The sequence below is a fragment of the Octopus sinensis genome, linkage group LG2 (genome assembly GCF_006345805.1).
Source record: "Octopus sinensis linkage group LG2, ASM634580v1, whole genome shotgun sequence".
Classification (NCBI taxonomy): Eukaryota; Metazoa; Mollusca; class Cephalopoda; order Octopoda; family Octopodidae; genus Octopus; species Octopus sinensis.
Window position 1 is genome coordinate 205,710,053 of NC_042998.1, and position 13,165 is coordinate 205,723,217.

Here is a 13,165-nt window from a genome sequence, read left to right on the forward strand (position 1 = left end):
AATTAGGAAGTTCTTTGGGTCTGTATTTTCTCTGTCCTTCTCTTTTAGTGGGCAGTAATTGCTAGCTTGAGGGCTACTTTGAATAACTTGAGATGAGCAGAGCAGTAGTTTGTCTCTCTCTATCTCCATGCCAGCAGATGTGTGTGTGTGTGTGGATCATGCTTTAGCATTTAATACCTATCATAAAGCCACCACACTTAATACTGCATCCCAACTCTATCAAGGGATAGAGTTGGGATGCAGTATGGGATGGTCTCACCAATTACTTGGTGACCTCACTAATGCTGGTGCTGTGAAAAAATGCACTGAGTATGCTCCATGAAATGGTTGGCATTAGGCAGGGCATCCAGCCCTAGAAGCCCTGCCAAAGCAGACATTGGCCCAATAAAGCCCTTTTGGCTCATTGGATTCTCTTAAACTGTCCAACTTATGCCAGCATGAAATATGGATGTTAAATATGTGTGTGTGTGTGTGTATATGTTTGGATGTCTATATACGTTTGTGTTGTTCATGTATACGAAGGGGTTACCCAAAAGAAACTGGAATTTTGCAATATTATTTTATTCCCTTAGTTTTACATGTTTACATTTTTATCGCCTTCAAAGTGTTCTCCATTTGAAGCATTGCATCGGTCCAAACACATTTTCCACTATTCAAAGCAGTGCTGGAACTCTTTCAGTCTCCTTGTAAGCTGTTTGAAGCCTGGCAACTGTTTCGCTCACCATTTTCCCCAGCAGAAAACAGAATTTCACAGAAGCTCACTGTTTCTTCCTTTTTAGCCATCACAAAAATCGACAAACAGGAAAGAAGAAGCACTGCAAAACAGAGACACACCACATGCAAGTGCAACTGCATCAAGTGACCTCTAGTGGGAGAGGCCTGAACTACAATGGGCTTGTCCCACAGAGAACATTTCTAGATACTTTTGAATAGCCTCTCATATATATATTTATGCATGTGTGTGTGTGTGTGATGCACTTTTGATGGGTAACTTCAACCCAATATCTTCTCAGTTCCCTGTACTTTGACCTCCATACACATCTGTTAGAGCATGCTTGCTTCATTTCTTTTCTGTCTTCTCAAGTCCTCTACATCCGAGGCCCTTGCCTCAGTACCGTGCAGTATTGCAGTTCTAACACAAGTATCGTACAATCTGCCCTACACTCTTAGGGAAAAGACCTTTGTTGCCTGCAGCCATGATAACTCCCTCAACTTTCTCCAGCTTTTTCTTACTCTAGCTGCTTTATTTTCAGAACAATCACCTCCATTGCTTTTTGAATTTTCTAGGTAACAGAAGTTATAAACTACATCAAATGACCCATCCAGGCATTCAATGGGTTTCTATTTCTGCTGTGTTCATTGGACGTATTGCTCCATTGCATTTGTCACACATGAAAATTATGTCCTGATAGCCTGCTGGTGATTCCATTCCATTCCTTTGGGGTCCATAGCTTCACTGGGTATAGTGTATGGTCTCAAACAAAGCCATCTCCCTGAAGGTACCACAGTCCGATCTTCATTCCTATCTACTAAAAAGACCTTTGTTTCTAGGTTTACCTTAACATCTGTCCATTCTAGCCAGAGCTAATTCTCTCCAATTTCTCTATGGATCAGCTATGAGAACTAAATCGTCAACCTATAGGAGGTACCTCTGTGACATCCCATTGGACTATGATGAATAAGAAGGGACTGAGAACTGAGCCTTAACCCTTTTGATATCAACCCACCTGAAACCTCCTCTGGCTCTGTAGTACAAATGTCTGGTTTTCAAAGTTCTGAATTAAAATCTTCCAAACCTTGGCCACAATTTATGTTCCTAAAACTAGCTTTAAGTTATTTTAGTAAATTCTTTATTACATTTTAAATTAATTGGAAGAAACACAGAGCATCTCAACATAAATAGGGTAAGAAAAGGGTTAAATCACTGAAATCCTTGTTCCCTCATTCTTTACTCTGGCATCTTTGTACAGGGTTTCTACAGTGTCTACCCTTAATTTCTTCAATGACCCCAAATGCCTGTATGTGGTCCCTGCAGTCAAACACTTTACCCAAGTCAATGAATGCTAAAATGTCTTTTCTCCCTCTCTTGTCTTTGCCAAGAGGATTGTCTCCTCCTTCAGCCAAACAAACAAACTAATCAAGCACTCCTGCCTATACCTCTTTCTCTCTCTCATATATCTCATAGAAGATGGAAGAAACATAATGTCCCCTACAGGACTCGACTGCTGCTGTGTCTTGTGGTAACCCTTCAGTTATTGTAACTACAACATCAAAATCACTTTACAAGGGTTGAGTGTGTGAAACTGATTTTAACACAATGCATATATTTGTGTGTGTGTGTGAAGCCATGCTTCCCCCACACATGACCACCACCCACTGCAGGCCCTGCCACTCTCCCTCACATACCTCTTTGCAGCCTGTCCATGACCCCTCGTATTTACCATAGCACCCCACCCCCAGCTGCTCCAATTTCTCTCACCATCACAGTCCCCTCTTCTTCTCTCAACATTTCCCTCCCCCTCTATCCCCTCTGTACCACTTATACTCCCCACCCCCACTGTTCCCTATGGATAGGTCCCATGGATACATTTCCAACATCATCTATTTCAGTCTCTCTCTCTCTCTCTACCTCTCCTTCCCTTTTATCCCAGAATAAAGTATCTCCTATGTATAGCAAGACATATCTCTATCTCTCTTTTATACTTTAACCCCTCATCAACTGACAGTCACCCCCCTCAATACCACTCAATCTCCCAGCTGAGGGGTCTTAAGCTATTTAGTGATCCCATTGGTGCTGGTGTTACATAAAGAGCACCCAGTCCACACCCTGTAAAGCGGTTGGCATTAGGAAGGGCGTTCAGCCACAGAAACCAGGCCAGAACAGACAACTGGAGTCCAGTGCTGTTCTCTGGCTGACCAGCGCCTCTCAAACAAACTTCAACACATGAAAAGATGATTATACGTATATAAGTATATATACTGAAAGAGAGAGAGAGAGCACTATAGATTCTATGTGTGTGTGTGTGTGTGTATAAATATATATATATAAATTAGACAAAACCCACCTTTTATCAATTCAAAATGAATAATTAAATTACACCATCTAGAAAATTACATATAATAGAAATATTAAAATTAAAATAATAAAATAACAATAATTAAGTAAATTGCAAAAAAATTAATAAAAACGTATATAATTCTACCAATTATATATGTTTTTATTTAATTTTTTTGCAATTTACTTAATTATTGTTATTTTATTATTTTAATTTTAATATTTCTATTATATGTAATTTTCTAGATGGTGTAATTTAATTATTCATTTTGAATTGATAAAAGGTGGGTTTTGTCTAATTTATATATATATATATATATATAGATAGATAGATAAGAAATTGGTTTGTGAAAGCACGTGGTTGAATATATAGAAAATAGTAAAGTAGTTTTTTCACTTTTTACTATTTTCTATATATATATATATATTATATATATATATATATATATATATATATAGTTAATCCAAACAAGAAAACACAAAAGCGAAAACACAAAAAAAAAACAAAAAAAAAACAGCAACACGAGGACGTGGAACAAATAAAGAATTATTGGATGCTCAGGAAAGAAGGGAAGAAGGAGGGTTTAACGTTTCGAGCGGATCTCTTCGTCGGAAAGATCCTGAGAAGACAGGAAGAAAAAAAAAGAAAAAAAAGATGTATATATATATTATATTGTTTGAAATTTGATTTAGTATTTCTAAATTGAATTTTTTTCCCTGTAAGTTTGGATTAATATTCCCTCAAATAATTATTATTATATATATATAAATGGCAATTTTGAGAACGACTGGGAGAGCAATGGTGAGAGAAATGTGTGACGTGAGGCTGTTTGATAAGAGGAGAAGGACTGAGGACTTGATGGGGATGCTGAGGTTGGAGGAATCAGTGGAACAGCTGGCAAGGGTGAGTGGAGTGGTGGTGGTATGGGCATGTGTTGAGGAGGGATGAGGAGCCTGTTCTGAAGAGGATGCTAGAGTTTGAGGTGAATGGTCAGCGGAAGTGGGGTAGACCGAGGAGAATGTGGAGGGGACAGGTGGAGGAGGAGGAGATTGGGAAGGTTGGCTTGAGAAGGGAGGATGCCCAAAACCAGGCAAGATGGCATGATGGTGGAGGGGTGGTTGCTATGGCGTTGAGGTAGATCCGGCCACCCTCATTAATGGGGACAAAACCTGGATTTAAAATGATGGATATTGATGATTATATATATATATATATATATATATTATATCATGAAATTCAGTCTAATATTATTATACTGAATTTTACCTGTAAGGTTGGAATAATAATTTATTCCCTTATATATATATATATATATATATATATATATATATATATATATATATATATATAGGTTTAAAAGACCGAATCACCTCAAGCAACTAAATTATCATTGAATGACATTATCCACAATATGTACATATGTATATAAATATTAAAATTATCAAAATTAACACCTTCAATTCTTATTACAAATCATATACTTTACATTAGCTAGACTACACACATTTCATGACAACATATTCCTTGATATTGTTGAGATAGAATTTCTCTATACAATACCATATTAAAATGATTATATTGCCAATCATCAGGTCTATCTTATATGAACCTATTTTGCTGTTTACATCATATATTAAGACATGACAATCTAAAATTATACAATTAGAAGTTGTTGGAATAATTTTACTTTAGTAAATAATGAACAGAAGTTGAACTTCTCTCCCCTGTGGACTTGGAAATAACTTCCCAAATATTTATTATTATAATAATAAAATAACTAAAGTTAATTGTTGGTTTCAAACTAGCAATTAAATTGGTTATGGAGAAATTCATTTTAATACCACTAAATTGAACTTCTCTCTCCTGTGGACTCGGAAATAACTTCCCAAATATTATTATATATATAATTTCTTTAAGATAATTACTCATTTCTCAGTCTGTTTAATCTCATTCTTATTACCATTATTTTCGTCCTTTTGTCCCCAAACAAAACTTTGCTTGTTTGCGGTGTTTTCATGAGCTAACCATTGAAAATGTCCCTTCAAAAAATATAATTTTATCTCTCATGTAATTTCATTAGGATAATTACTTGTTTCTCAGTCTGTTCAATCTAATCCTTATCACCATTATTTTCATCCCTCTGTCCCCAAACTAGACTCGCTTCCAGTCGCAGTTTATATGTTTAAAAACTCTCATTTCGTTTGTTTCCCTTCCATAAACGATGTTGCAATGCTAAGCTAAGATTTCTCATTTTTTTCCCATCCTTTGTACTTCATTTGCCATTAACACCTTAAATGTATTGTTTATCAACAGCTTGTTTTCATGAGCTAACCATTGAAAATGTCCCCTCAAAAAATATAATTTTATCTCTCATGTAATTTCATTAGGATAATTACTTGTTTCTCGGTCTGTTTAATCCTTATTACCATTATTTTTGTGCTTCTGTCTCCAAACAAAACTTTCTTTGCTGGCCCTGCGCCCGCTGCTAGTTCTGATAATATAAGTTTATTTTACAGTTTGGTTTGTAGATCTTGTAAGTTCTTTGTTAACTTCGGTGAAGAGATTTTTCTGGTGAGCTTCCTTGCATTTGTCGGTGGCATTTGTCAAACTGATCTTCACGTTGTGTTGTGCTGTGTGATTCTATATATAAGAAGAGAATTAAGATAGGTGATTCAGCCATAAAAGAATTTGAAAAGCATCTGACTATTATATTTTCCAGCAAAGGTCAACTATTCAAATGGAACCAACAGGAGGACACTTTCACAAGCCCTTCATAAACAACCTACCACCTCCCAACTCCACCCTCCCCTCGATCCTTGTTTTTACCATTTACTATTTTCTTTCAGCTCTGATTCATCAACACTCCTTCACTCTCACACTTATTAACAAACCCCATCCCTACCCCAGACATACCCAAATCTCTTTGATGTGCAGAATCACACAACGCAACTCAACCTGAAGATCAGTTTGACAACCACCACTGATGAATGGGAGAAAGTTCTCCACAAAAGTTAACAGGGAATCTTTAAAAAATCTTTCTGCCAAAGTTAACATAGAACATACTAGATCTACAAACCAAACCGTAAAATTAACTTGTATTATATTATTAGAAAGTTAAATTAATTAGAACTACTAATGAAGAAGTCATTCTTTTTCTTTTTCAAATATATCTAACTGTATCAAGGATTTCATATGTTTTTATATATATCAGCATCATCATCATTATCGTTTAACGTCTGCTTTCCATGCTAGCATGGGTTGGATGATTTGACTGAGGACTGGCGAACCAGATGGCTGCACCAAGCTCCAATCTTATCTGGCAAGGTTTCTACAGCTGGATGCCCTTCCTAATGCCAACCACTCCAAAAGTGTAGTGGGTGGTTTTGCGGGCCACCGGCACGAGGGCCAGTCAGGCGGTATTGGCAACGACCTCGTTTGAATGTTTTTTCACGTGCCACCAGCACGTGCTAGTAAGGCGATGCAGGTAACGATCATGCCCGAATGGTGTTTTTAATGTGCCACCGTCACGGAGGCCAGCTTGTTGCTCTGGCAATATATATATATACATATATTAATATTAGGGAAGTTATTTCCGAGTCCACAGGGAAGAGAAGTTCAGTTTAGTGGTACTAAAATGAATTACTCACTGTATTATATAAATATATATATAGATAGGTTTAAGAGACAGAATCACCCTCAAGCAACTCAATCATCATTGAACAACATTATGTACATATAGGACTAAATATTAAAAAATTATCAAAATTAGTGCCTACAATTCTTATTCTAAATCATATACATTACATTATATAGACTACACACATTTCATGACAACATATTCCTTGATATTGCTGAAATAGAAGGTCTTGAAATACAATACCATATTAAATTGAATATATTGCCAATCTTCAGGTCTAGATTATATAAACTTATTTTGCTATTTACATCCAATATAAATACATGACAAACTAAAATTATATAACTATATATATATATAACTCTCTCTCTCTCTCTCTCCTCTCTCTCTCTCTCTCTCTATATATATATATATATATATATATATATATATATATAATATTTGTTTAGTTAGCTTTTAATTTTAAATTGATTTGATTATTTATTTTGACAGGTCTTACCAAAATTGGTGCCATTCCTTCCTTATTGAACTACAATCTTCGAAGTAGTGGCCTTGTTCATAATTTGAAAATCAGCCATCCAAAGATTGTCATTATTGATAGTGGTAAGTATATATTTCCCTAAAAGCAGCTTAACCCTCTCAAGAGCCATGTAGAAGACAGTTAAATAAGACATGCAACTGTGACAAGACCACAGGTACAGACAGGAACTGCATTTGGTGCTCTTTTAAGCGTAGCATTAACTGTAAGACCAGAAATGTAGTCTAGCAAATGAAATGCATGGAGTGGGGATTGTAGGAAATGGAATATGACATACATTGGGAAGGACTTTTAGGAGTTTGGCTGGGAGACTAAATGAGCACAACTTGGAGTTTGAGGAGAGGAAGCAGTTGTCAATACTCTACGACCATGTCATCCAAGATGAAGAGAGTGGCATGCTGAATTAAGTTGGAATGAAAATCATGTGTAAATACTTGTGCAACTCCTTGCTAAGACAGATCCATAAGTCTGTTCTCATAAATGAGACAATGCCAACACTAAATAGAAAATATACATGTGATAGGGAGGCGTGGGCCCTGAATGCAGAGAACAGGCAAAGGTTAGGGGGGAATGAGGTCAGTATGCTCCACTGGAGGTGTAATGTACGTGTACATGTTCGACAGAGTGCCAATGTTCTCAGACAGAAGTTAGGCATAAGAGGAATTAGTTGCTGTGTGCAAGAGAGAAGACTGCAATTGGTTTGGTTATGTGATGTGGGTGGATGCTGACAGAGCCATGAAAAAGTGCCAATCTCTCCAAGTAGATGGAATATATGGAAGTGGGAGACCTAGCAAGACATGGAACGAAGTATTGAAGAACAACCTCAGGATGCTGAACTTTTTAGGTGAGATGACAAAAGACGAAGATGCCTGATGCCTTGCCATTCTGAAGAAGACTCATACTCCACAGCAGAAATGTTAAGACTGGTCCTTCCTGTGGTGTAAAGCATTCATGGCAATGCCACATAAAAGTACCTGTGCTGCACCATGTAAAAACGCCTGTGCAGTGCCACATGAAAGCTTCCAGCCATAGCAACCATGCCAAATCAGACTGGAGCCTAGTGTAGCTAACTAGCTCTGGCCAAACTGTCCAACCCATGCCATCATGGACAACGGACGTTAAATGATAATGATGATAGAACACCACTACACACACACACACACACACACACACACACAAGACTAATTCTCAGACTGACTCAAAGCTGACCTTGAAGAGTGAGAGCATGTTATTGATGAAGTTGTGAATAGCAACGAAATGACTTTGACTGAAAAAACTAACGACTAATTGATTGTTCAATCAATACAGTAAACAAACCGTTGGACAGTTAATTGGTGAAATAAAGAAGTGGTATTGATCTAGTACGTGTATTTTAATTTTTATTGGTATAATGACCATCCATAGACACAACCAGATTCCCCTGCAGACATCAATGATGGTGACAATGAGCACAAGTCTGGCAGTAGCGGCAATGCCAGAGTTCATTCTATAGTCCTTTCTGATTCAGAAATCCAGCCATCCATGGCATTCCACTCTTTGACAATCCTGTATTATGTCTAAGACTTCAAAGATCCGTATGTCATTGGTTTTTTTGTGATGTTAGGATATAATTTGATGGCTGTTTGGCTGCTATTTCTAGCAGTTTGAGTAACTGCATAGAATTTCCCTCTTACACTCACTGCCACCCCTCCTGGGGCAACAGTGTTGGTGGTTGGTTCTTCTTTCTACTCCACTAGTTTATGCATATTTGCAATAAAATTGTTAAAAAATAAAAGTAAATTTTAAAATGTCTTTCTCTGTCCCTGGAACCTGAAGATGAAGTGCTGACTCGTTTAATCTTTCAATGCTTTGTTTCAATTGTTCCTGTCTGTGGAGTCTAAAGTATTTACGGATGTCACTTCAAAGCAGAACAACTCTTTTAGAATATTTCACCAAACATTTCAGCTGCTCAGCTGACAGAATTATTCGTATGTTTTGTGCCATTTCATCTGTCTTGGAGTTTGGAGTCCAAATTTCGCCAAGATCAGCTTTGCCTTTCCTTACAGGGTCAATAGAATAAGTACCAGTTGTACACTGGGGTCAACGAAATCAATTTACACCCTCCTACAAAACTGCTGGCCTTGTGCCAAAACAATATTTCACCAAACATCATTTTTTTTCTTTTTCTTTCCATTTTTTACAGATATTGATATTCAAAACAACATGAAAGAAATCCAACCTGAATTCCACATCCCAGTCTATGTCGTATCAACTTCAACGAAATCCTGTATTTTGCCAGACTTTTTGTCATTTGATGATGTTTTGGAATTGTCTTCAGATGCAATGGTAGATCCCTCTTTGAGGAAGCCATTACACATGTCGTCTTTGTTTTGTTATATCTACACATCAGGCACCACAGGTAAATCAACAGCTGCAATTATTAATCACAGAATGCACGTTACACACACTATCCATTGTGCCTACACACACACACACGCACACACACACACACAGCTATACATGTGTACCTGTATCCTGAGTTGTTGTCTTCATTATTAATGCATTGTTAAACTCCAATGTTATATAAAAGCAATGAATATTGACGGAATCAGTTTACGTGTATAGTGAATAGATTAAAATGATAGTCAACCTGTTTAGAATTATATGGATATATATTTAGAATAATAAACAGCAGAAAAGCATAAATTTAAGGGTAAAGATTATTCAACAGTCTTGATTTGCCTAATAATGTGGGACACAGTGTGTGTATACTAATGTATGTGTATATATATATATATATTATATATATATATATATATATATTTTTTTTTTTGCATGTATATATGTATGTATATCATCATCATCATCGTTTAAAGTCTGCTTTCCATGCTGGCATGGGTTGGACAGTTTGACTGAGGACTGGCAAGCCAGAAGACTGCACCAGGCTCCAATCTGATCTGGCAAGGTTTCTACTGCTGGATGCCCTTCCTAATACCAACCACTCTGAGAGTGTAGTGGGTGCTTTTATATGTCACCAACATGAGACAAGACAGGCGGTACTGGCATCGACCCACTTGACTCAGCAGGTCTTCTCAAGCACAGTTTATTGCCCAATGACTGAAGGGTACTCTTAAATGGACTGGTTATATAGCACTGGCATAGGGCACGGTTACGGTCTCACGTGGCTTGCTGGGTCTTCTCAAACACAGCATATCTCCAAAGGTCTCATATATATATATATATATATATATATATATATATATATATATATATATATATAATAATTATTATTGAGGGAATAAAATCCAAACTTACAAGGAAAAAAAAATTCAATTTAGAAATACTAAATCAAATTTTACACTATATAATATACATATATAAAAAATTAGAAAAAAACCCACCTTTTATCGATTCAAAATGAACAATTAAATTACACCATCTAGAAAATTACATATAATAGAAAAATTAAAATTGAAATAACAATAAAATGTCAAAGATTAAGTAAATTGCAAAATTAATAATAAAAATGTATATAATAGGTAGAAAAATGACACGTGTTTCATGGCTATATTTAAGAAATGATTATAGTAGGAGAGAAATCACTTCGATATAAATGTAGTCGCTCATCAGGTTAAAAATAAACTAGAACAATAAAATAATTAATTAATAAATATACTTTAATATATATATATATATATATATATATATATATATGAAAATCCTAAATATACATAAGTGAAAAATAAAATAATACTTAAATAATTAAATACTTTAAAATTAAATAAAATACACAAAGCTATTACAAGTCATTAAATTGTAATCAAAATAAGAAATGGTTCAAATATAGACAAACTCCTTAAATAAGCTAACCATATAATAAATATTATACATGTGTAGTATCTATAGATTTAATATAACAATCTATAACAAAGTTGACTAAATATCAAATAATATAATACCTAATCAAAACTTAATATCAATTTATTTAATTTAATATTACAAATACATAAGCCACCTATATATATATATATATATATATATATATATATATATATATCAATAAAAAGAGAGAGAGATATAATAATTAATATCTATCATCATCATCATTGTTTAACGTCCGTTTTCCGCGCTAGCATGGGTTGGACGGTTCAACCGGGGTCTGGGAAGCCAGGGGCTGCACCAGGCTCCAGTCTGTCTATCGTAACTAATATATATAAATATATATAATAGTGAGAGAATAATATGTTAATGGAAAGTAAGAAAACCTATGAACCCCAAAATAAAGAAAGGTGCAAAAATATTAGAACCAAAGAACAATTCACTATGAAGATGTCCAATCACAATCACCAGTCGTCTACAAAACCAGTGAATAACAAGAACAATAATAACAACGACCAAAGTCAAAATAATAACAAGATCTAACTAATATTGATAAACAAACTAAATTACTAAGTTCAGCGATTCTGTTAATCTATCGAGATTTTAAATGTATCAATATGATAAGCGTCTAATTAATATACTCAATCGATACCATTCATGAATAATACAATCAAAAATTTGAAATAATACAAATATACTCAAATCCATTATATAAACTCGTTATATTAATATCCATGTGTAAGTCTATAGATTTAATATGTCACACGATTAAAAAGTTAAACATAAACTTTATATTAAAATAAAAACTAGTTTATTTAAAAATAATACTATTTAATGAAAATATTATCTAATTATTAAAAGAAATATAGTCTAACAATATTAATTCTCAAATTAAATAATATGTAAAACGTTAGAATCTTTTATAACAATTAAACATTGAACGTAAAAAATACTATAAATAAATAATAATATTACAACAAACAATAAAAATAATTTCAAACACACGATTCAATATTCAAATGAAATAGAGAAACGATAAAAAGTCAAACTTAGCTTAGCGAAGATTCAAGAGGAACTGATTTTGAAAGTAGATAGTTAAAGCGTTTATAAAATTTATTGTGTGGAGACTTAGTGCAAAGAAATAGAATAAATACTCAATGAAAGTGGTGAAATATTTTTTTATCAATGAAAAATACGAAAAACCTAAAAGCCACATGAACTAAAAAAATTTGAGAAAAACACAACTTATGGAGAAACTAATATGAAGACACCCAACTAAAAATAACAGACACCTATGAATATATCAATAACAAAATTAATCCCATCTCAATATTAATCCCCCGCCCCAAATCCAAATGAAAAGGAGAAAAGAACGTTGCTAAGTTATTTGAGAATATCGCTAGATTATAAACGTAAAGAATAATACTTAGTGTCTATAAGAAATAAAACTCGTGGAGAGGTTGCATAGGAAAATTAAAAAAGACTGTTAATGAAAAAGGCTAAAAGAAAATTATTAATGAAATACGGGAATTATCTAAACTTCATGAATCAAATAAAATTAATAAAAATAGTAATAGTAAAAATAGTATATTAAGTATTACTTGTTCATCATCACTACCCAGATCCTACAACAAGCCATATGCGATTATAAGTATTATTATCATTAATATTATAATTATCAACATAATTATTATCATTATTAATATCATTATTAATTATTACCATCACTACCAAAATCCAATCTACAACAAACTGCCAACTAACGTCAAATTAATTCACAGCCGATTACCCCCCTACCATTCAACCCTTCCTATAGCCTCCAACAGACGAAGCCCAAAACTCATCTCAAATTCACCATCAACAAATATTATTCATCATTATTTTTAAAATATTAATATGATTTATAATAAAACAGTAAAAAATACTCTAATACTATTAAATAATATCTACAGTAAAATAAATAAGACAAAATAAGGTTTAATAATACTAAAGATAAGTTAAATGTAATATATAAGTACATAAAATAAAATATCATTTAATTTAAAAAAGTATTTACTATAAATTTAAAGTCTAAAT

General features: G+C 34.1%; 1 protein-coding gene across 3 annotated transcripts in view; it reads left to right on the forward strand.

Annotated features, from left to right (window-relative positions):
* LOC115227479 (long-chain fatty acid transport protein 6-like) overlaps positions 1–13,165 on the forward strand; it is a 100,395-nt gene that overhangs the window by 46,529 nt on the left and 40,701 nt on the right. For all 3 annotated transcript variants that reach the window (XM_036500710.1, XM_036500712.1, XM_036500711.1), the window contains exons 3-4: positions 7,186–7,296; positions 9,414–9,629. In XM_036500710.1, the coding sequence (XP_036356603.1) occupies positions 7,186–7,296; positions 9,414–9,629 (327 nt within the window). The remainder of the gene's footprint in view (positions 1–7,185; positions 7,297–9,413; positions 9,630–13,165) is intronic.